This window comes from Ylistrum balloti, unplaced genomic scaffold, assembly GCF_031769215.1.
Source record: "Ylistrum balloti isolate Yb309-2 unplaced genomic scaffold, AGI_CSIRO_Ybal_v1 Utg372956, whole genome shotgun sequence".
NCBI classification, from domain to species: Eukaryota; Metazoa; Mollusca; class Bivalvia; order Pectinida; family Pectinidae; genus Ylistrum; species Ylistrum balloti.
Genome location: NW_026783187.1, coordinates 1 through 25,225, shown reverse-complemented (window position 1 = coordinate 25,225; position 25,225 = coordinate 1). Strand labels below are relative to the sequence as shown.

Here is a 25,225-nt window from a genome sequence, read left to right as displayed (position 1 = left end):
TAGTGGTCGTCATCACACTGTATCCGATACACATGTTCCATACTGAGTTGAAATCGAAGGATAAACATCGGTCCTTTTGGGAACATACAAGTGCGCAAGTTTCAAAGCTAGGAACGATCTGGTTAAGTATGGAGTATGGAGTCAGTTCTGCCGTAGAAGTTACCGATGCTTTCTTGAACCAGTTGAATCCTTAAACACACCAACTCCAAGAGTGTTAAAAGTTTAATAACCTAAGAGGTAGTTAAACCCCCAGTGGAACAATAAGACAATCAGTCAATTGATAAGGATGAAATGAATACCAAAAGAAATCGTGAAGATTCGAAATAAAAATGAAATGATATACTGATCTTGATATAATAAAGTAATGCTTTAGTTGTACCTATTGTTTGATGACATCCGCTCAGACCTATGCGGAAACAAATGTAGAGGTTCCATGTTTGCGGATTGACCCGGATATATCTCCCTACTACAGCTTGTGTGACTATTGTCCTCACAACGGAATCATCAGCATTAGCATTACCAGGGAAAATCTTATACAAAGGAAAGAATGGATTTAGCGTTGTCATCGTGCCTTATACCTTCATAATAGAAGTATAAAGTTCCTGAAGAAATCATACAATTTTCTTTCTTGAGGACAGCAGCGAACGGTAAAGAACTTGATAGTAGGCGGGCTGGACATCTACACAAGTCTTCCCTGATTATAACTTGTAGGTAGGAGACAGTAGGTGGGTTGGACATCTACAGAAGTCATCCCTGATTATAACTTGTAGGTAGGAGACAGTAGGTGGGTTGGACATCTACAGAAGTCATCCCTGATTATAACTTGTAGGTAGGAGGCAGTAGGTGGGCTGGATATATACAGAAGTCATCCCGGATTATAACTTGTAGGTAGGAGACAGTAGGTGGGTTGGACATCTACAGAAGTCATCCCTGATTATAACTTGTAGGTAGGAGACAGTAGGTGGGTTGGACATCTACAGAAGTCATCCCTGATTATAACTTGTAGGTAGGAGACAGTAGGTGGGCTGGACATCTACAGAAGTCATTCCTGATTATAACTTGTAGGTAGGAGACAGTAGGTGGGCTGGACATCTACAGAAGTCATCCCTGATTATAACTTGTAGGTAGGAGACAGTAGGTGGGTTGGACATCTACAGAAGTCATCCCTGATTATAACTTGTAGGTAGGAGACAGTAGGTGGGTTGGACATCTACAGAAGTCATCCCTGATTATAACTTGTAGGTAGGAGATAGTAGGTGTGCTGGCCATCGACAGAAGTCGTCCCTGATTATAACTTGTAGGTAGGACACAGTAGATGGGCTGGACATCTACAGAAGTCATCCCTGATTATAACTTGTAGGTGGGAGATAGTAGGTGTGCTGGACATCTACAGAAGTCGTCCCTGATTATAACTTGTAGGTAGGACACAGTAGATGGGCTGGACATCTACAGAAGTCATTCCTGATTATAACTTGTAGGTGGGAGACAGTAGGTGTGCTGGATATATACAGAAGTCATCCCGGATTATAACTTGTAGGTAGGACACAGTAGATGGGCTGGACATCTACAGAAGTCATTCCTGATTATAACTTGTAGGTGGGAGACAGTAGGTGTGCTGGATATATACAGAAGTCATATTATAACTTGTAGGTAAGACAGTAGGTGGGCTGGACATATACAGAAGTCATCCCTGATTATAACTTGTAGGTATTATAACTTGTAGGTAGGAGACAGTAGGTGTGCTGGATATATACAGAAGTCATCCCGGATTATAACTTGTAGGTAGGAGACAGTAGGTGTGCTGGACATCTACAGAAGTCATCCCTGATTATAACTTGTAGGTAGGAGACAGTAGGTGGGCTGGACATCTACAGAAGTCATCCCTGATTATAACTTGTAGGTAGGAGATAGTAGGTGTGCTGGACATCTACAGAAGTCATCCCTGATTATTTCTTGGAGGAGACAGTAGGTGTGCTGGATATATACAGAAGTTATCCCGGATTATAACTTGTAGGTAGGAGACAGTAGGTGTGCTGGACATCTACAGAAGTCATTCCTGATTATAACTTGTAGGTAGGAGGCAGTAGGTGGGCTGGATATATACAGAAGTCATCCCGGATTATAACTTGTAGGTAGGAGACAGTAGGTGGGTTGGACATCTACAGAAGTCATCCCTGATTATAACTTGTAGGTAGGAGATAGTAGGTGTGCTGGACATCTACAGAAGTCGTCCCTGATTATAACTTGTAGGTAGGACACAGTAGATGGGCTGGACATCTACAGAAGTCATCCCTGATTATAACTTGTAGGTGGGAGATAGTAGGTGTGCTGGACATCTACAGAAGTCATTCCTGATTATAACTTGTAGGTGGGAGACAGTAGATGGGCTGGACATCTACAGAAGTCATTCCTGATTATAACTTGTAGGTGGGAGACAGTAGGTGTGGACTGAAGTCATATATACAGAAGTCATCAGAAGTCCCTGATTATAACTTGTAGGTAGGACTTGTGGACATCTACAGAAGTCATTCCTGATTATAACTTGTAGGTGGGAGACAGTAGGTGTGCTGGATATATACAGAAGTCATCATTATAACTTGTAGGTAGGAGACAGTAAGGACATCTACAGAAGTCATCCCTGATTATAACTTGTAGGTAGGAGATAGTAGATGTGCTGGACATCTACAGAAGTCGTCCCTGATTATAACTTGTAGGTAGGACACAGTAGATGGGCTGGACATCTACAGAAGTCATTCCTGATTATAACTTGTAGGTGGGAGACAGTAGGTGTGCTGGATATATACAGAAGTCATCCCGGATTATAACTTGTAGGTAGGAGACAGTAGGTGTGCTGGACATCTACAGAAGTCATCCCTGATTATAACTTGTAGGTGGGAGATAGTAGGTGGGCAAGACATCTACAGAAGTCATCCCTGATTATAACTTGTAGGAAGGAGATAGTAGGTGGGCTGGACATCTACAGAAGTCATCCCTGATTATATCTTGCAGGTAGGAGATAGTAGGTGTGCTGGACATCTACAGAAGTCATCCCTGATTATAACTTGTAGGTAGGAGATAGTAGGTGCGCTGGACATCTACAGAAGTCATCCCTGATTATAACTTGTAGTAGGAGACAATAAGTGATCTAGACATCTACAGAAGTCATCCCGGATTATAACTTGTAGGTTGGAGATAGTAGGTGTGCTGGACATCTACAGAAGTCATCCCTGATTATGACTTGTAAGTAGGAGACGGTAGGTATGCTTTAATCTGTAAGGCGATTTACAATGATTTTTTTGGACGATATCATTATTAGCGAACCGTCATACATTATTTTGTAGTGTGGCCGTCCATCCACGATCAATGTATTGGATTGGATTGAGTAGGCGACAGCTTTGATGGTAAAACAGATTATGTATAAAATCACCGGCTGAAATATCAATAAGTACTTATTCTATATAAATTAAGAACGAAAGTTGATTGGTTATCGGACCAGGCAGAGTCTTAGTTTGTGATATTCACTCATCAGCTAAGTGATACTATATACAATTATAGATTACTTATATTGTAATCATTCAATGTAAACAAGATAGAATGCCTCTGGCTTCGATAAATAAATAATTTATGAATGTACATATTAGCCATGCATATAAGTAAAGATTGGGTCATACATGTTACAGAAATGAGTGTACAAAACACAAGGTGCGGACAACTACTGGGTTTATTCAATACTGCAAACTGATTGGACAATAACATACAATTTATCGGGTGATAATAATTAACTAATTAGACATACCAGAACGACCCGGACAGACATTTAGCATAAACATAATATATGCAACAATATAGTAGGGAATCATGTTTGCTTCCAATCTAACGGTTTCTAAAGTGTAGTGAACGAGACCGCAAGCACAGCATGGACGTAAATTGGTATTTGGCGATATTTTGTTTTGGTATAGGATTTGGAGGGTATGTATTGGTATCATCATCAAATTCTCAAGATATGGAATATGTGGTGAACATAGGTGAGTTTTATCTAATAATTTTATTTAATTCATGTTGGTATTCTGATAGACAAGAAGACATTTATGTTGGATGAAACATAATCTAGGATTATCTTTATAAGAGAGGAAAGATGTGACGGTGAAGTCCCAGACTGAATTAGTATCGTGTTTTCATTATAAGAATATGATCACATAAGACTCCCCTATCTTGTTTTTTTCATTATAACAATATAATCATGTAAGATTCCCCTATCGTGTTTTTTTATTATAACAATATGATCATGTAAGACTGTCCTATCGTGTTTTTGACTATAACAATATGATCACATCAGACTCCCCTATCGTGTTTTTTTTTCATTATAACAATATGATCATGTAAGACTGCCCTATCGTGTTTTTTTTTTATTTTAACAATATGATCATGTAAGACTGTGCTATTGTGTTTTTGATTATAACAATATAATCATGTAAGACTCCCTATCGTGTTTTCATTATAACAGTATGATCATGTAAGACTCCCCTATCGTGTTTTCATTATAACAATATGACTATATAACATTTTGTTCATTTGCTCGATGTGTTGGATGATAAGTTTTTAACAGTTGATTTGCATCTGAGCAAAAAAGTAAGATTTCTTACCGAAATTAATTATTTTAATTTGATTTAATTTTTTTCTTTCGCCATCCTTGTCAATGACATATAATTTCTTTCGGTCATTACATATATGTAGGCAACCTATGGCCTCCACAGTGTAGTGTATTTTTTTCTCATATACACGAAGGTGTGATAATGGATTGTTCTAACACGTCACGTGAAAATGGATGTGATGAACGAGCGGAAACTATACATGTTAACAACACGACATTCACCTTCAACTTACTTAGGATCCATATCGCCACGTCGGAGATATATGACGTCACTCAAGCAAGTACGTACGAGTGTCGTTTCCTATGTTTTTATGTTGTGACAGGATGATGTAACGCTGGAAAAGTTGACACTTTTTTATCACTGACCTATACTGTTATATCAATTTTTATTTAATGGATGATTTTAAAGATTAATCATAGAGTAAACCTATTCAGTTTAAAGCCTATTATGAAAAGCTTCCGAAAATTATTAAGATATTCCGGAATTATTTCATGTTTTCTATAAGACAGATATAGCTTTATAACAATTGGAAACAGTGAAGTGCACTCTGCCATTATGGTAACCAATGCTCAAATTAACTAAGTGTGAAACCAATGGACGTCCGGGTACATCTTCCTATGTTCTGTTTTCATGACTTAGTTTTAAAAACTGACATAATTATTCGTGGATTAATAGTACCCTCGAATTTAATTAAACTAAATCTCCTACGAATTGTCAACAGATCACTAATATGCCTTGTAGCTAAGATATTGTCCATGTTTCCGATCAGATGATCCTAAAAGGCGATTACATCTAAAACCTTTATTCTCTCCTCTTTCCTAAACAGGGTTTTCTCATTTATTTCTCTTCTAACACAACCTTTGAATTTTCGCCTTGGTGTTGCAGTCCGGAATATCATTCAACTATAAATATCAACTCCTAGAAAGCATTCATGATGTATGTTTAGCTCATGTTTACTTCGTGTTTTGTGAATTGGTTTACAGGTTTTGACAGTGTTTGGCATATAGGGCTCATTATTAAATGAATGTCATATGGAGTATCTTGAGTTATTGAATTTCCTACAAATTTTTTATTGGATCGGCAACAGCAAGCATTTATTTCAAATTGGGTTTCCATAGGAAGTTAGCTCAATCTTTATTTTATTTATTTTTTTTTGTAAACGAGATTGTTATATGAGATATGTTAATGAGATATCTGACGTTCTGTTTCTTGCCACGAGGCATTATGCAGACGACATTTTTCTCTTACGCACATCTTCTCCATGTAGTGCTATACAATTTACCCGATACCCAGATCTTGAGTCCTTAAATATATGTTAATCGACAAAAGCATGGTTAGATAATTTAAGTTCAATCGTGACTAACGGTTGATTTATTTCTAATATCACAGATCATGTATAATTATATGGAGAATACATGGCCAGTGTCTTAAATTATATCGCTAGAGGCTCGTCACTTTTTTCTTTCTTCACCCTCGCCAAAATACAGCTTATATTTCAAGACTCTGACCATGTATTCTATTTATCCTGTAACATTGATTGAAAATGTTTAATTTTATTGATAGTCACAGACATGTGGGAGTAGTTATCATGGTGGAGGATAAATGAGGAGATTAAATATTGTCTATACATACATCTGTCATGAAGAATGTTAATGCATTCGAGAGCTTTAAGTATATGCATGGAAGGGAAACGTTGTTAAACATATGTATTTTTTTCATTTTTCATATTTTTATAACTGTTGTGAATAACTAACGAAAGCGAGATGTTAGAAATTTGTAATCGTGGGGCAGTTCCTATCATTAACTGTTTACCATCCCATGTTACCAACTATTCTCTTTATTAGGAAACAAGGCTAGAAAGACTTTCAGACAATGAAAAAACAACAATATTTTACAATTGTACAAAAAGGAAAATAGTATCACTCCAACCTTCCTAAAACAACATTCTACCTAATACACTGTGAATCAAAGTATCAGTTATTCCCTATAAAACAAGAGGATTTCATCATACCAAACTTCAGAATTTACCTTTCCTTCCTTAGCTCAAGAGGGATCGGGTTATCCTGATGTTTTTTTTTTAAAGATTTTCTGACCCTTTACTATCGATTTGTCGATTAGTTGTAATTTGGAATGCCATAGGGAAAGCCGATTCTCTACAAGTTACCAAATGTGCTCTACAAACTGACCGATGTTCTCTTCAGGTTGGTCAATATACACTTCAAGTTAGCCAACATCTTCTTATTTATAAGTTGGTCGACATATTCTTCAGGTTAGTCTATATACTCTTAAAGTTGGCCAATGCACGCTTCAAGTTAGACATTGTACTTTTCAAGGTAGCCAATGAACTCTTTGATTTAGACATTGTACTCTTCAAGGTAGCCAATGAACTCTTTGATTTAGACATTGTACTCTTCAAGTCAGACATTACACTCTTCAAAATGGCCAATGTGCTCTTACATTTTGCAGATGTATCCTTATAATTGGTCAGTGTACTCTTCCAGGTAGATATTTTACTCTTCGAGGTGACCATTGTAATTTTTAAGTGATCCTATGTACTCTTCCAGGAATATGATAAGAGACATGTTATAGATATCAGTTCTTAACACTGGAGAATACACATGCATTTACTGTATTAGGTGTATAAATATCAACAATATGTATACCTGGTGTAGTGATAAAGCTATTTGTTGCTGAATTTCTGTCAATGTTCGTGAAAATTGACAGCTATCTTAAACTTTAGGATATGTATATGCAACTAACTTTCGATATCTTGATACATATAGTAAGTGATATTGTTTAGTACAGTGTGTTATTAGAACTTGGCTTCCTTCTTGTCGGTATCCAGTGTGTATGTGACTTTTTCCCACATTAGTTATCTCTTTCTGTATTGTCTTCGACTCTTATGTGCTGTAAAGTAAAGCGATGTCCAGGTAGTCCTTGAGGACTCCTCGGCTTCCTGTCTGATATAAACAATTACTTAAAAGGGCAAATATTTATAACCTGTTCATTGCGTATTTATAACTTAAGCGAGCAATTTTGTCACTTTATTGCCACATCAAGCAAGGTTTTGGAACGTAATACCATTATTTCGAGCTAGTTCAACAAATATATATATATTTGCACTTTCAAATATGTTATTCTTAAAATTGCGTATTGTACCCTGATTATAAAGGAGGTATAGATACACGGATGATACACTATAAAATAGATATATGCTTCAACAAACATTCTAGAATTACTCTAATGAACAAAAATGACCAACTTGCAAAAGACACCGGGTTTAAATCACCAGATTGTAAATGTTGTACACATTGAACATTCGAAAATAAATCTCATTTCTTGTAAAACTGATTAATTCAAAGGTTTTTTGACAAATTTTATCAGAAACGTTTTCACCGTATTGAACAATCATACATTACATGCTATTAAAAACCAAATATAGACACCAAACCAAACTATATTTCTCTTTCATTGAGATTAATGATGAGACCGCTGGTAGTCGAAAGCATTACGGTATCATTCACGCACACTGTTATATGAACTTATTTTCGGCAGTGATTTTCGGTACATTTCGTATCAAGTTGTAATGCTTTCGTTTATCAATATTGACTTAAGTTCAAAAAGATCAAATAGAATAATTTACAGAGAACCAACAGAGAGTACAGGTCTTTAATTATTAATAGGAATTAACACACAATATCAACACGGCAAATCACTATTAAATGAATAAATGGTTGGCAATGATTATTCAATAGATCTTTGTAAGATGAAAGCTGGTCTTTGAGTTTTCTCTGCTATCTATATCTGATATAATGAACAATATTCTGTTAATGGAATGACAAAGCAACAACCATTATGTCAATTTTAATTCAAAATACATTCGATAAAACAAAGGTAAATCATGACGTTAGAGCTCTTGTGGTATATTCAAATAAAAAAACAACCTCATCGTATTTAATACAAAGGTAAACGAGTCTCAATCTGTAAGGGATATAGCGCTATCCCTATATACCCAGCGTTATTCCTTACAATACCTTAGAGCTCATACCGAAATATTTCAATGAGGAAACTGTAAACCTTGATATATGAAATGAACTAGTGTTCTATGTACCTTTCCAGAAAAGGGGTAAAATGGAAACTATATTGAATACTAAACATTATCCATCCAATAATAGGCTAGACAACCTGGTATTTCCTAACACATATTTTATACGTTTATATTATAGTTAAGCGTTCCTGTGAAAACGTTGACTTCTACCTGGTATTAAGTATTCCACCACCGATGTCGCCATCTTTAGGTATCCTACAACGACTAGGCATCCCGTATATGCGGATGTGTGTCCTACTGACGTCAGATAACCGACAAACCATCTGCCTACCGAAATATGGAGGGAATCTTTATTTGCAAAAGAATACCTTATATCTCAAGAGCGCAACAGAAACCAGCGATCTAACACCGAGAGGTTGTTACGACAAAACGTGCGACGTCAGTCCATACCAACCGATCGATGACATGGCACATGACTTAAATGGAAGTGACGCTTATTCAACCGACAATTACTTGTCACCCATTGTGACGTCATTAGTGTCAGCAGAAAAGTGGGAACATATCCACATATTTTATGAAGCTGTCTTTGGTTGGTGTATTGAAATCTTACAAGTGAAATAAACAAAATTCTTATTCTTATTTATTTATTTAGAAGCACTTAATCGTTATGGACATGATAACGTTGAATTGAATACTTCATTTATTTTTCTTCTAAATTGACGTGTACGTCAAATTATTATCGTCCAGTCTTCTGATTCTGCAGAAGAACTTCCCATTTCTTATTTTATTTCTTTCCTGATTTCAAATCTGGTATCACATTTAAGGCAAATACTCATTCTTTGCTCTTATTTCGTGCATTGTGCTCTTCAGATAACGACATAGGATCCTTATTTGATGCCTTTTCAAAGATCGGTCTAATCGCAAGGAGTACTCATATGAGTGACAGAATATCGGAAGAGGAATTCATCCGCATATTTGACAAATCTTCTGAAGTCGGGGAACAAGAACCTTTCCAAATTGCCGTGTTGTGCAAAAACATGTGTTCAAAAGTTTTGAAAGCGGTGAGAAAGATATATATGCTTTGAATAATATCTTGTTGAACAGGCGTTAATTTTCAAATGTTTTATTAAGATTTTTGTACCCCATATGTTCGCGTAGAAATAACAAAAAGTTAATAGCACCTTGTAGTACATATTTAGTATAAGATACAATAGAGCAAACTAACAAATCAATATGCATGATGCATCTATGATGTCCTTCTAGGACTCAACAGGGATGCTAAGGGCTTACATTTTGAATCAAAGGGACTTCTGGGGAAAATGAAGTGATCGAAGGAAATGTCAGAATATAGAAATGCATTAGGTCCATAATGACGAACATCAAGTTCATTTGTATGTTCTTAACTGTGTCACTATTGGCATAAATTTAAACTTGGTCAACAGGTTACGACCAACTTCGGAAACTCACAGTCCAACAGGGGTGTCTGAAACCTAAAGATTTTACAACTGATACAAATGATACAGTCAAGCCAAATAAAGAATTAAATTTGATCATACAACTGTTTTATTCTTCTGAAACTAGTCAGTGATGCTTTCTATCATATCCCATCAAATGATGAAATTTGCTTGATTCCAACGACAAATGATAATCAGAAATGCTAAATTACCGACGAGCTGAATAAGAAGCGAACGAAGACATTAAATTATGGCGATAAAACAAACTGCTCGGCTAAGAAATCGACTTAATACATTTCAATGACGTTCACGAAGTCTGACTGAATTACGTCTAATTTGTGTCATTTTTCATAAATTCCCAGATTGCTGTTTACGATCTTCAGAAGAAGGGATCAAAGGCGATATACTATTTTACAGAAATATTAGTAGTATCCATGGCCTCATCAGATACATTTTACCAGGAACTAAACGTTTCTACGTTTAATAACATAGCCGTTGTCACACTACCTTTGTGGGTGTCAAGTAAAAATGAGCACAACATAGACTGTACTGAAGTAAGTTTATATCAAATGAGTCTTCGTGTGTTTGAAAAAGAATAACGATTGTCAAGTTAGAATAAATATAATATATGCTTTCATATAGTAAAAGTTGATCAGGTCTACGTGTGCAGGATATATGTAATTTTATTTATTTTTTAATAATTACTTTTACATTTGGTCCACACGAATATGTATTCATGACAAAAATATCGTAACAGTAACACTGGTCATATATTACTGAATTCCGGTTATATTTTACTAGGGACATTCTTCAATAATGCAGTACCTACACACAGCATCAGAAGCAACGACTCTTAGGAACTCAAATGAAATGATTACTCTTCCAAACATTCTCCTGGACCAGATGGAAATGGTAGGTTTATTAGGTTAAACATCCGCTGAGATAGTAATAATGTTAAATATGTGACGTTAGGAAGGTAATCAGGTTTTTAAAACTTAAAAATAAGAGTTGATTATTGATCTCTGTAATATCCTTGAAATCATCTGCTGGAGGAGCCCCGACCGACTGCAGAAGATAACGAAGTGTTGCGGTCACCTGGGATTATAATAAGCAGCTTATCGGTTGGACTATCAACAGTAAACCACTTAGTAGATATTTGGTTTGTGAATTAACGTTATTTAACCATGATCAATATTAACGGTAACTTTTCCCTCCACAATTATATACACTTAGTGTCTTTCTTCTGGTAATGTTCCTAACCTTGAAACGTTCACAAGAACACGAATTTGTCGAAATATATTAAGTTTTATTAAGAAGCTGAGGGAAAATAACAAAATATGCACAGTATTCAAGGCATTATTTATATATTCGGTGGTGAAAATGGTCGAATAAATTTTTAGCAGTACTAAATTAAACAAGTGTTTTTAACATGTATGAAGTAGGTTGTATCTGGCTTAAACTGTCATCATTCTATTTTCATTTGATCCAGTTTCATTTTTGTTTCATAATATGTTAAGCGATGCATTATTATTGAAATCCATTTCTTAAACATCAATGCAAAGATTCTTCAAAATGTGATACTTAAATAACCACATATACTAAAAACTCCATATCTTATACACGATAACTAATCAATCATCTAATTTTGAAAGTACCAAGTGTCTCTGGCGTCGCTGTGGTTCCCGGTGGAGACTTTGATATGGGACAGAGATGGTAGGAGCTTACGCCGTGTTGGGCTGATTCACCTCACTGGAGAACGCAAATTATCTGGGTCATTATTTCCCAACAAGGATTTCGGATTTAATGGCCGCCAGCTACTGGTGTCATCAATAGCGGTAATTCTTTACAACTTAAACTTTTTGTAAGCAAAACAAGTAAGCTGTAGGCGATAATTGAAAAAATAAAACTTTTCCTAAAATGTTACTTGGGTTACGTATGTTTCTGAAAGAAATGCATGTTTATTTTATCACTTCTTTCACATTACAGTTTTACCCGTTTGTCGAAAACGTCGGAAACGACTCCTATGACGGTTTGTGTTTCGATATTCTACGACACTTAGCTGTGGACATGAACTTCACGTGAGTTTAGAGCGACCGAAAATACGTCATTGATAGATAAGAGAAAAGTTATATGTAGAGATGATTCATTTCCTTCAAACTGTGATTATTTCTAGATAGCAGTAACGCCTACTTCCACAACTTACTAATTACTTTTTTTTCAAGATAAACTTTTCAAACAAAAACTAATCGATAATCGTAAGAGGTGATGCAGTCCAAGAAAGTTTATGAAATTATGACTAAAAACAACATATAAAAAATCATACTAATAGAGCAAAATATAAACAAAACAAAAAATTTTCGCGAAGACTCCGAAAAAAGGAAAACAAGACCAGGTGTTCCGGAAGAATAAGCGTCTTCTTCGATATAACACATATAAATCTTGGTCAATTCAAGAAAGTAATGCCATGTTCTCAAATGAGGACAAGGTATATAACAACGGAACCAGAATGCAAACTAACGAGTATCAAACACGTCCAACTTCATTGACTTGTAAATATTCTCAGATTGGTACGTCTGTGTCTTCCAATGAACTTTTTTCCCTTTACTTTCGAACAAAGAGAAAATTCTATTTTGAGAATAGGTAAATGGCGTAATATAGCAGAACATAAGGTGGTAAAATATTTAGTACGTTTATAGCATTAACTGGTTGGTATCTTCATTGGTCAACATCTTAATTGCATAGTTTCCTGTATTGTTTTAATAATTTAATGTTGAACTTTTATGTTTACCACGTTACAAGAAGTCAAGCAGCACGGGGGCAACCTTTTTATCAAGGATATCACACGTCTTATCCTGTAACACTTAATAATCATGCTTTCATGATAACACATGATATTGGTATTTTATTGCAAATACTTTACTCAAATAATCTAGATAATTTTGCCTATTATTAAGGACACCAGGTACCATTCTCACGCCATCCTTTCATAGACATAAGGAGTGACCAGCGAGTCGTACTATGACACTTCAAAAATGGCTTTAAAATGGCTCACATAGTTTAAAAAACTTTTCTTCTTATATTTCTTTAGCTGTCGAGAAAACGTAAAATTACATTAAACAAATTCATATACGTTGTAAAAAGACAGATTCGCTGGTTTAAATTTCGTGATTGAACCTTAATGATGCTTTAAAAATAAGAAACCGTGACAAAGGCAACGGATTTCTCGGTCTTATGTCCAAGGTATCTGTGTTTATTTTCGATATTTTATTCTATCTTGAGAATGGATGGAATAAACACTTTTACAACTGCTGTAGTTAGCCTTCTTAAAAACAATCGGAACGAAAGATGTGTTTTAAAACTTAAGCGGCCAGACATATCCTTTAGAACTATAGCGAACAATAACTATATTACAGGATGATTTACTACAAAGACAAGGGAATTGCAAACTGCCTCTAACGCGAAATATTTTGTCAGAAATATTCTTCATATACAATACAAATCTGAAGTGATCTAACAAAACATAAAAGGAAGAATGTTCTATGGTATCTTACCAAAGATCATTTCTTAAATGTGTAAAATTAATACAACTAGAGCTTGTCTTTAACAGTTATAGACTGACTACATCACCTGATAATGAGTGGGGAGTGAGAGGCGATCAAGGTCATTGGTCAGGACTTATTGGACAACTGCAACGGAACGTAAGCATGACTATTGGTTGGAATGCCTCAGTACTTCATTTTAAAGAGTACTTGAAAATGTGAAAATATGAGGCGATTTCTCGCAAAAGAAAAAAAAAATAAATAAATAAAAAAAAACCCGTACCTAATATCTTAATAAATCGTAATTAATAATGAATTCAATTTATGTTCTGATAACGTTTTGCATAGATAGATAAAACATATCAGAAAGACAAGATAGGAAAATAACCGATATGTTATCAAAACCTTAATTCAAACTACAAATACGATGAAAATAAGGCAAATTATGTATAAAATAAAGATTAACATTAACACGGCGATCCCATCAAAAGACCTACTGTTCAGGAAGTATAAGCGTCCTTCGAAACTATTTTATCAAGATGTCGGGAATTTCCCTTTTCATTTAAACAAAGTTTAAATAGATTTAGGCGTGCAAACAAGCATCACGTTCTACATCCGGTATTGATTTTGAGAAGACTGTAGAGCACATCAAAGTGTCAAGCGAGAATATTGATATATAAAAAGGCAATGGTTTGTTTCATTATAAATCTATACTAGATTATAGTACATATAACAAATACTGTAAGCTTCCACATTTATAAACCATTAATACATCTTTGTGCAAAGATCACCAAATTGAATTACACTGCACGTCATACCATTTGTAGTCTTCATAGAGACATATCATTTAATTGATTTCTGATACCATTAAACAATGGCACTGCTGGCGGAAGTTCAGAGGGGTCGGGCTATTGCGATGATTATGCAAGGTCAAAGGCAAATACAGGTTGCCAGACATTTCGGTTTTCATGTTTGCACTAAAGAACGTCTTGTTAGACGTCTAAGGGAAACTGGGCGGGATGCTAGCAGACCTAGGTCTGGGTGTCCTCGCATGATTTCACAAAGTCAGGACAAGTTTATTTGTCTCGCGCATTGCGCATTCGGCACCTCATTGCTACTAAATTTGCCATTTTTACCATAGGTACTCATAACCGTCCTATCCATGCAAAAACTCTAAGGAAGCGATTGCGGGAAGTCGGTGTGCGGGCAAGTCACCCGTTTGTAGGTCTGCCCCTTACCGCTGCTAGTCACCAGCGTCGTATGGCTGGAGTAGCGGCACATGCTCTCAGAATGTTTCCATTGAGGCAGTGTCTTGCTTTCTGATGAGTCCCGGATCACCCTGTTTCTAGCAGACGGTCCACGTCGTGGTGAATGTTTTGCCAACGGCTTCGTAGTAGAGACGGATGGGTTTGGGGGTGGATCGGTTATGGCGAGAGGAGGAATCTTACATGGAGTTCAATCACCTCTGGCTGTGATAGCGGGTAATTTAACAGTCGCTAGGTATAGAGATGAGATCCTACGAACCCATGTTGCCCCATTATTGCAGAAAAAACAACCTATTCAAGCAGGATAATGATCGGCCCTATGCAGCGAGGATCTGTCGCGACTTTCTCACTAACGGCCCTGACCTATCCCCCTATTGAGCACTTGTGCAACTTGCTGGATAGATGACGCCAGCCTCCCCCTGTTAATCTGACCCAACTTAGAGCAGCCCTCTTGAAAGAATTGGTCACCATCCCAATGAGGAGGATAAACTCACGTATGAACTTCATGCATAGGAGCATCAGGACTGTGGAGCGAGCGATTGGGTGGCATACCCGGTATTGACTATCCCATTCCAACAATCAATCCATTTCGATTTCAGATTACAGAGTTCTCTTTCAATTTCCTTCTAGTACTCTTGAATCACTTACCAGATACATATCGTTGATTTTGCAGTATGTTCTGTGTGGATTAATCTTCATTCTTACTTTAAAATAGTGAACATTATACTCGACGTCTTGACTTAAATCATCTGCAAGTGTACCCTGCGTTTCTTTATCCCTTGAGTATATATTATGTGATTACCCATATTCTGTAATTCATTCTGATCTTTTGTTTTCAGGAGGTGGATTTGGTCGTAACTGCATTAACCGTTCTAAGTGTGCGCGAAATTGTGATGGACTTCACTCACCCATTCTTTTACGACGCTACCATCCTCCTGATGACTAAAGAGGATCCAAACATAAAGAAGTGGCGTACCTACATCGACCCGTTTCACTGGATCCTTCTAGTATCTATCGGCGGGTGTTTGCTGGCTGTGTCCATCTGTGCATTCCTGTTTGACAGAATAAGCCCATATCGTATGAAAGTGGGACTGCAACCGTGGACTTATTTAGAAGTTATATGGCACATGTACGGCGCACTCATTGGACGAGGTACATAATGTCTTCTCAAAATCATGTCACTGGTTTGTTTGTTTCAAGTGAACACGAACACCATACTTTAAAGTATTACATTCAAGGTAGTACATGTTAATATAAGTGGTTAAATAATTTTAGGTACGTGTGAACACCTCAATTTCAGTCAAGAAGTTTTTTCTGAGGAAAAGATACAAGTTGAGATTTGTTCCCAGCGCAAATTAACAAATGAATGATCATACCACTTTTTTCATACGATGGTAGATATATATATTCGAAATACTTCTTATTAATGAAACATAACCGCTTTTATATCAAATTTTCAGACGATTTAAAAATTAGTTTTTGCTTCTTCACTAGGTCTTCATGTTGGCATACATTGTAACTCAATATGACGTAACCAATATTGGTCAACGGAATTGAAGATAAAGATGTTTATGTTTATGATATCAATTTTGAATTTAAGTATCTTTATAAAATGGTTCTCTTTCTCCTTCCTTTCGATTGGTTTTTCTGAACAAAAACTGTATGGAATGGAAATGTCCACAAATATCTAAACGTTCACCTATTGTTTTCGTATCCTGGTACAGTAATGTGTTGTTTGTGCACTCGAACCCAGGCTCCTAGAGAGCTATCCATTCCTGATATGTAGTATTCACCCCGAAGTCTTTTGAGAAGTCCCTTCTTGTAGATATTCACAAAGTGAATCTTTGAAACTTGTTTTCTCTGGGAAAATTGCTTCGCATAATAGTGTTATTGATATTGTCGTTTACAGTTGCTTTCAAGTACATGTGATAATCTTCCTTTAGTAAAATGTTGAAGTGATTCACTGTTAATATGATATTCTGACTTCGTGGATCGCGTGCTTTTCGGTTTACCCTTTTTCCCCCCTCATTGAGCTTTGCTGTTCAGTTTATTGATGGTGCTTATATATCGACCTCTGTTATTCATGCTGGATAGTGACTTGAGATAAGTTGTTAATTCCCAGAGACGTTTCTTCCGGATGTTATACTCGTTTACAGCTTTACTGATTCTTCTGTGTTAGTTGTAAGGAATAACCAAGATAGCCCGAACCAAAATGTTTTGGTCTAGCGTATTCAGATGGTTGTTCAATTTTAATAAATCCATATGATGAAGCAATAATCTAAAACCTTTGCCAGTTTTTACTAATGTGCTGCCGCAATTCTGTCCCTCACATGTCTTCAGATTTTTGTGATGGAATGTTTCTAAATATTCCAATGTAAAGGGTTGCGTATGTTTGTGCCATCTTAGTACCCATTGCTATTCCTTTTATCTTTAGCAAATGTTAATCGTTGAAAGTGAATGTATCGTTTTTCAGAACTGTTGAGGTTGCTTCTAATGTCAAGTCAACTTTGAAAATCGCCTGTTGATTTTCTTTTTTAATTTTGCGAACGCGATATTACATGAATTTATCTACGGTGAATCACATAACGTTTTCTATACCGTTATATATCATTTTCATGTACTTTTCAAGGATTTCTGCATATCGGTTTTGTAGTATAATTACAATACTGTTTACCTTAAGATATGTTCTTGTTGCCTTTATAGCCGGCGGATGGTTGCAAGAGACACATGTGGCAAGGATCCTTGTAGGAAGTTGGTGGATTTTCTGTGTGGTGCTCATTGCAACGTACACTGGTAACCTAGTGGCCTTTCTCACTGTCACCAAGGATCTCCTTCCTTTTCAAAGCGTAGAGGGAATGATCGAGCAGGATGTTTACAAGTGGGGTGTGATCGGGGGCGCGGTATGGGTTACCATGTTCCAGGTACCGTGTTTGTTGGTCACATTAGATGTCGTAATAAATCATCGGTATATATGTGCTTTGTAGTTGATACACTGCTGTCGTAACTGGAAGCTGACCGGTGGAGAAAAGAAACAATTCTTTACGCGAAAATTCTCTGGTTTTGAGTATTTAGCTTTTATGTATTGTGAACCAAAACTTATTCGACATAGAAAAAAGAACTGTTTTACCTAGTATTCCCATTAACTTAAAACTTATTTTGAAAGACAAAAAGGGAGCACAAGAAATTTACAAAATTAGTTAAAATTCTGAAATAAAATGGAACACTTTATTAAATTTGAGAGAAGATACATGGAACAACATTTATTCAGCTCCTTTTAACACAACATCCAACTCCAAACTCCAATGGCTGCAGTATAGAATTAATCATAGAATCCTTGTTACAAATACATTCTTACTCAAAATTGGAAAAAAGTGATATTAACCTATGTTCTTTTTGCAAACTTCATCCAGAAACTATTATTCATATATTATGGGACTGTCATCTTGTGTCAAATCTAATTGAAAATTTAAGAAATAACATAATAGCTAAAAATGTTGGTCTAAGATTTGATAAAAAAGAATTCATTTTAGGTAAAACTGTAAATAAACACAATAAATTTGACATTGATAACCTGATACTACTTATAATAAAACATTACATATATAAGTCCAGATGTCTTTAACAACAACTTAATTTTAATAGTGTTAAAAGTCATATTAAAGTTGAGTTAAAAGCACACCAAATTCTTTCATCTAAATGTAAATTAAAAAATAAAGCTCAATTAAAAGCACAAATCAAACAGTGGTTAGATTTTTAAAGTTAATAGTTAGTATTCGAGTGATTTACTTTTGTCTAATATTTATTCTATTAATCTACCTTGGCACAAAAGTATGCCTTTGTCTTTTAACACATGTATTCTCTATGTACCATGTCTATTGTGCCAGTTGGTGTAATTAGTGTGCTATCTTTATGTTGTACAAAATGTTCTCCATTTGTTCCAAGTCTTGTGTAAATGTGTTTTGTTTTGAAAATATGAAAATGAATAAAATATAAATTAAAAAAAAAATTGTGAACGTACAAATTTTGCGTAATTTTGCTTTTTTCAATGACATTATTACACTCAATGGTGATAGCGCTAATTGCAATAAACGTGTGTTGTTTGTTTGTATACCAAGTAACCGACTAGGCTATTCTACCGCTCTGCTTTACCTGATAAACAAAAATGAAAATTGAAAAGCTAGAGACTTGTCTGAATTTCTTCTTTTATTTTCCTACAAAGTTATGAAGTTATTTGATAATAGACTTTAACATGAATTTTGGTATTCAAGCAAAAGTATTATTCAGTTAGACTGATCAATGTTTCGTCATTTTTTGTCAAATGGTTTCAGATGTCGTCACTTCCTGCTTTTAAAGCGGTATACGCGGGAATGGTTCGTTTTAATAAGACGGATCCAGATGTTATATATGGACCAGGACGTTCATATTGACAAGGTTCTGCGCGGGAACTACGTCCATATAGGGGACAAAAGTCAGATACAGGTGAAGATGGTCAACAGTTGCTCTCTGTTTACTGCATCGGCAGAGGTTCTACCAGTACAGTACAGTTTCGGTCTACCAAATGGATCACCACTAACCGACCTCTTCAGCCATAAGTAAGATAACTAGTTTCCGACAAAGTTGGTTAGAGAGATATTAAACAAAGTCATATGAAGGGAGTTTCCACGGTTGATTAAGTCACTCACAAAAACTTTAATTGTTGTATCAGACTGAAATATCTACGCAAAAAAATGCACCAAGTAAGCATAGACCTTGTGGAATAGCATATCCACTTTTGTACTTAAATTGTTCCGTAACCTAATTAGAACCGATGCTCAGCATTAAAAAAAGATACGCATTCAAGTAAATGTGAAGAATAAAAGATTGAACATATGCATATTCATGTAATAAGATTTAGTATTCCACTTTTGTTTCTGTAAATTATTTTTACCTTAATGAACCTGTTTAGTTAAGGTGTTGTATTACTGTTTCAGAATAATGTCAATGCACGAGAACGGCTTGATCTCCTGGTGGAAACGAAGGCGTTGGCCGAAGAGAGATTTTTGTCCCGAGAGTTTACAGACCTATACTAAAGTTATCTCCCTTGCTGACATACAAAGCGCATTCTATCTGTTGGGAGTGGGATTAGTTTTAGCATTTCTGAGCATTCTGCTGGAAGTAACATTACATATGGTAAAGGTTTACAGGACGAAACATGAAAGCATTCAAGTGAAGCGTTAAAAATCAACAATTTGTGAGTGTCGCATACGGAACATGATATTGACATGAATCAATTGTATGATGACATTCTGCTACACCATTTAATGATAATTCTGCCTACATTTTATATCTATATATCTCTATAGATAGAATTTTGATCGAACGGAGGTCAATACGACGGGTACTTACTGCATACGCATTGACTTAATAAAGTGCCATGCCATGATAAACAAATCATCAAGTTTGTTATTTCGTCGCAGTCTGTGTCGTATGAAAACGGATTTTGATGGAAGCTGAATAGTCAACTCAGAGAGGCAGTTAGAAGTAAGGTAGCGGGGAAGAAAAATAGAGATATAAAAATAGATTAAATAAATAAGAAAAAAAATGAAATCACATTTGTTGTAATGATGTTTTGATCTCATGTCTGTCGAATTTCTGTTCTTTGAGAGTCAGTTGAATAATCTACTTTCTTAAAGTATGTCGTTGGTTTTAATCAAGGTTTTCTACAAATCACCAGTACCAGTCTTAAAGTCGATATGAATTCATGACAGCGTTTATGATATATAATGAACGATGACAAGTAATTATCACAAAAGGTTTGAACTCTAATATATCTCAGAATATGAACAATTAGTCGCATTTGAGGGCTAGCCTGTTTGTTTTGACACATCTAGTGATGGAAAATTGTTGATGTGATGTGAATATGTATTTGCAAGTGCTGTTCGTTTGCCATACTATACTCACTTTAACTAAATGTCAATCAATCTTTAAAAAAGAAAAAACATGTTGTTCATCAAGTGTTCATGTGTAAGTGAGGATTGTATCTAGTCAGTGGCTTTAGTAGAAACCCTCCCACTACACGTATGTGCATAGAGTGGCAGTGGATATTGAAAAATCATCAACCAAATATGTTTTTAATAAAATGATCTTTTATTCTGCAAATGAACCATGTAATCAAATAAGTAGCATAGACATAATTCATTTGAAATATTTGATGATCAACGAGAAAGATGGTCTGTATATTATTTCACTATACGTATAAAGGGAGATAATCTCAACATGCGTACAGATGTTTTGCAAATAGATCTCGAGATCTTATTTAGCCTGGTTGCTAGAAAAAGGTTGCTTTAAAAGAAAAGTTGTTTATGAATCAATTTCCGAATTAGACGATTCTCAGTATCACTTTACATTTTATTAGTGAAACTTATTTCACATTTAGACTAGTTATTGTTTATTTGTTTCTCTCTCATAAATTGTATTGAAAAGAAAATGTAGCAGTATCATGTTAGATATAATAGCAGTTCACTTGTATACATGACTGAATATAGTTGTCCTTTAAAAACTGTCCCCTCTTGAAAAACTATATATTTTGTCTTGCCCGTAAACATATATATTATATCAAACAGGACATAATTTACTTTCCACTATTTATTCTTCATTGGTTATGAAATGTATACAAGAATTAGCTCACTGTTAAATGGCCTTCATTGGTCGGTTGGTGTTGTGGTTGTGGAGAGTGCACTCGTCATTCACCAAAACAACCTGAACGGGCAGGTTAATTTCAAAACCACATGCCTTTCAACTACGTTAACCACAGGAGTGTATCATGAGGAAACAACTCAGTGAAATGGGAAAACGACAACCTTAAGCTATTTACCCTCCAATGGATTTTGGTGACGTATTGAAGCAGTTTTTTGTGGTGACTCTGATGTCAATGACTATTCTAACAATCATGGACAACTCTGAATAAGTCTTTTTAGTACAAATTACAACCAACCTTAAAACATCACAAAGACCAATTCCTTAAACAAGCAGTATTTAAAAAAGTAATGGTTATATTAAACTGGTGTGTCATATAGATAATCACGGTCGCTAATCCGCGAAACCAATTCACAAGTTAGGGAATGTAATAAAGAAAACTTTTAAATGATATCAAAAGCACTTGTAAACTTGAACTTAGTAGAAGAAGCGCTAACAAAAATAAATAAATAAATTGTACGTGCCCCTAAGACCTATCAGTGATGCAAGACACCAAGAATCCTGAAAACACACAGGAATGTTTGTATATTTGAGACGATGACAAGGAAATGAGGCATATAGACGATGAAGTCTCCACCAATACATGTAACGATATAACTTTGAATGAAAACAATATCAGCAGAGTACTGTCAGGATATATGTACCTCTAAATGTGGCGAGCAATTAAACAATCTAAAAGGTTGTCTCCAAGAGCTCCTGTCGAGCAGAACACAACATGTACAATGATAAGGTGACATAAGGTAATATTGAGACTACTTTCCTAATAGACAGCAAAATAGAGTCAAATGACTGATCAACACTAGGCGTCCTAGTAAACAAGCGAAACCATTGAATATGATAAACAATAAACGACTATATCATTCATGTTTTAGCTAGACAATCTTGATAGTTCCCACATTTCAATAAAACAGTCAGCTTGTATGACCTATGGAATGATCAACTATTCATACAAATGTCATTTCTGCGCTCAAGATCATTCAATCATACGAGCAACATGAATTAATGGATGTGAGGTGAAGATGAGATTCATAAATACATAGTTCAAGATGTTAAACCCCAATTAAACCGATAAATATTCTTTCAATAACAAAGGAAGGATAGGACTGAATGAGTAATATCAACAAGAGCAAGGACATTATGCTGAATTGTCACTTTTAACATTTAATGTATAATTCTTAATGCTTATGCGTTCTGCTAAACCAACAGGATAAACATGTATCAATTAACCAATTAGGCAACAACACATAGCGGCTAATAGTTTTGCATTGAAAAAGTTGAAATTATAGATTTTAGTATATAATCGCTTTTAACCGAAACGAATTTGCTGGAAAAGTTACTAAAACAGTAATTAAAAAAATCATGTTTATAATTTACTGATCCTGCTGTTTTGCTTGTTTACAAATGGAGAGGGAAAATGATTCAAGTTGTTACTGATGATGGTCTAGATTTAAGTTTCGCCTTCCTGTGTTATAATTACAAATCTTATTACTCCGCATTCCGTCGATTATCTGGTCTTAGTGATGACAAATAAAGAAGAGGAGCTGAGAACAGTCCACACTGGACAGGCCAGTCGACGTCATCATAACACAGGATCCATCAGAGGGTTCTGGTTGACCAACAGACCATAGCGAGGAATCGGCTATCTCTGCTCCATCATCATACCTCCATTTAGTCACGTATTGTCCAGATACAAAGAAACGGTAGTCCAGAGCTATAAACAAACAAAACATATATGAAAGGGGTCGCGGAAGTTTTCATTTCATTCTCATTACTCTTGTACTGAACATTTCCATTGTAGAGATAATTGTAAATCAACGGCGAAATAAAAAATGAAAACCCTATTATGTATGCTGCATTTTAGTTGGAAAGCATATTGCAGTTTGGGCTGTTTGCTTGATTTAACATAGAAATTACCAGTGGTTAATGCGAAGGAGGAATATGAATTAAAATGAAAATAATAATGGTTTGGAGCAAGCCATTGTATATAAAACTTTTTAATCTATTAAACAAATAAATTAGAGAGCACGAATAAGTTATAAATGGTCATAAGTTCTAAATCTTCATTATTCTATAACTGTGTTACACAATAACTCCTTTCACAGTTCAGGTGGTTCAAAATAACGACTTTGCATCTTTCTGAAACTTGGGTTGTTTAACAATAGAATGAAAATCGGAAAGCATTATTGGAGTTAGCGAAATGGCTTACAAATAAAACAAAGAAATAACTATAATAATGAAATGCCCCCCACCCCACCCCCCCCCAAAAAAAAAAAAAAAAAAACAAAAAAAAAAGAAAAAAAAAAAAAAAAAGATTGAATTCAGTAAAATGACATTTATTCAACCAGTCAGCTTATCTCTTTCCAAATAAATATGAAAATACTAAATACTGTGTAATTCTGACATGTTTAAATATACATTCTTACACAATATGGTGTTACTGGATATGACTCCCTGGAGGAATAGCATCTGAGACGGAGATGTGATCTTGATGAGCTCCGAATACTGCTGTTTGCATATATTCGATCCGCTCGATTGGTTCTGGCGAATCTCATTGACTTTGTATAATCCATTTCCATCATTTTCTGACTTGTATTTCAAACCATCCGTCAGTACTTCAAGTATAGAATATGTGAGATTGTATTCTATATACTGTGATTAAATGAAATGCAGTAAAATTAAATACACCTAGTTTTATGTAATTCTATGTATACTCTCTTTTAATGGCTAGCGACTGTTCCGTCAAGTTTGACATTAACGACAATTACTAACATCAGTAAAAATCTTAGAAATGAAAGGTATAGCTGTTGATGGTATTTGTTTTAAACTATGATATCGAAGTACCTGAAGTGATCTTTATTCATTATGTTTAATAGTACATAAAATATATATCGAATCATTTAAGTGTTAAGATATTGGGGGACTCCTGAAAAGGAACAGGGGCAATCAAACCAGGAGCAAACGTCTTCTGCACCAACGATGACTCCTGTCGTGTTAATAATCGACGGGTATACCAATGGCCATCAAGTGATTGGAAGACATGTGTCGGTAACTTTTAGTCTGGGGTCGCTTTATAGAGCTACAAATTCCACTGTTTACTCATGAATTATTATCACCCGGAAGCGGATTCTGTTTGAAATATCAAAGAACAATGTTTGCTCAAAAAGAATTATTAATATCGATATTGCATTGTTTCGCTGTTTATCGGCCCTGTATAAGTTCGTATGGGATATATTTAATAATATATATAAAAATAAGTACTTAACTTTGTAAGTCTACTTGCCAGTTTTATAAAAGTACAGTATTCCATTGCTAGCAAAAAATGTGGCCGTGATTATTATCACCAGGAAGCGGCTTCTGTTTTAGAAATCAAAGAATAATCTTTGCTCAAAAAGAATTATAAATATCGTATTGCCTTATTTCGCTGTTTATTGGCCCCGTTTAAGGTCTGATCGGATGTTATGAAGATAACTAATGAGCTTGGTAAGTCTACTTACCAGTGTTATAGAAGTACGGTATTCCATGGCTCGCAAAA

The 25,225-nt window shown here is 35.3% G+C and overlaps 2 protein-coding genes across 2 annotated transcripts; one reads left to right on the top strand and one right to left on the bottom strand.

Moving 5' to 3' along the window:
• Nucleotides 1-3,916: 3,916 nt before the first annotated feature.
• LOC132564842 (glutamate receptor ionotropic, kainate 4-like) lies at nucleotides 3,917-20,175 on the top strand. Its single transcript, XM_060229463.1, is given in 14 exon segments — nucleotides 3,917-4,025; nucleotides 4,786-4,932; nucleotides 8,879-9,289; nucleotides 9,571-9,761; nucleotides 10,517-10,708; nucleotides 10,956-11,066; nucleotides 11,807-11,989; nucleotides 12,141-12,232; nucleotides 13,762-13,852; nucleotides 15,798-16,110; nucleotides 17,662-17,879; nucleotides 19,287-19,360; nucleotides 19,362-19,550; nucleotides 19,929-20,175. Coding segments are annotated over 14 exon segments (2,568 nt in total).
• Nucleotides 20,176-23,207: 3,032 nt separating this feature from the next.
• Nucleotides 23,208-24,305, bottom strand: LOC132564841 (uncharacterized; the record flags this gene model as incomplete). The annotated part of the gene is made up of 2 exons (XM_060229462.1): nucleotides 23,208-23,404; nucleotides 24,117-24,305. Coding segments are annotated over 2 exons (386 nt in total), but the record flags the coding sequence as incomplete, so codon positions are not given.
• Between the last annotated feature and the right edge of the window lie 920 nt (nucleotides 24,306-25,225).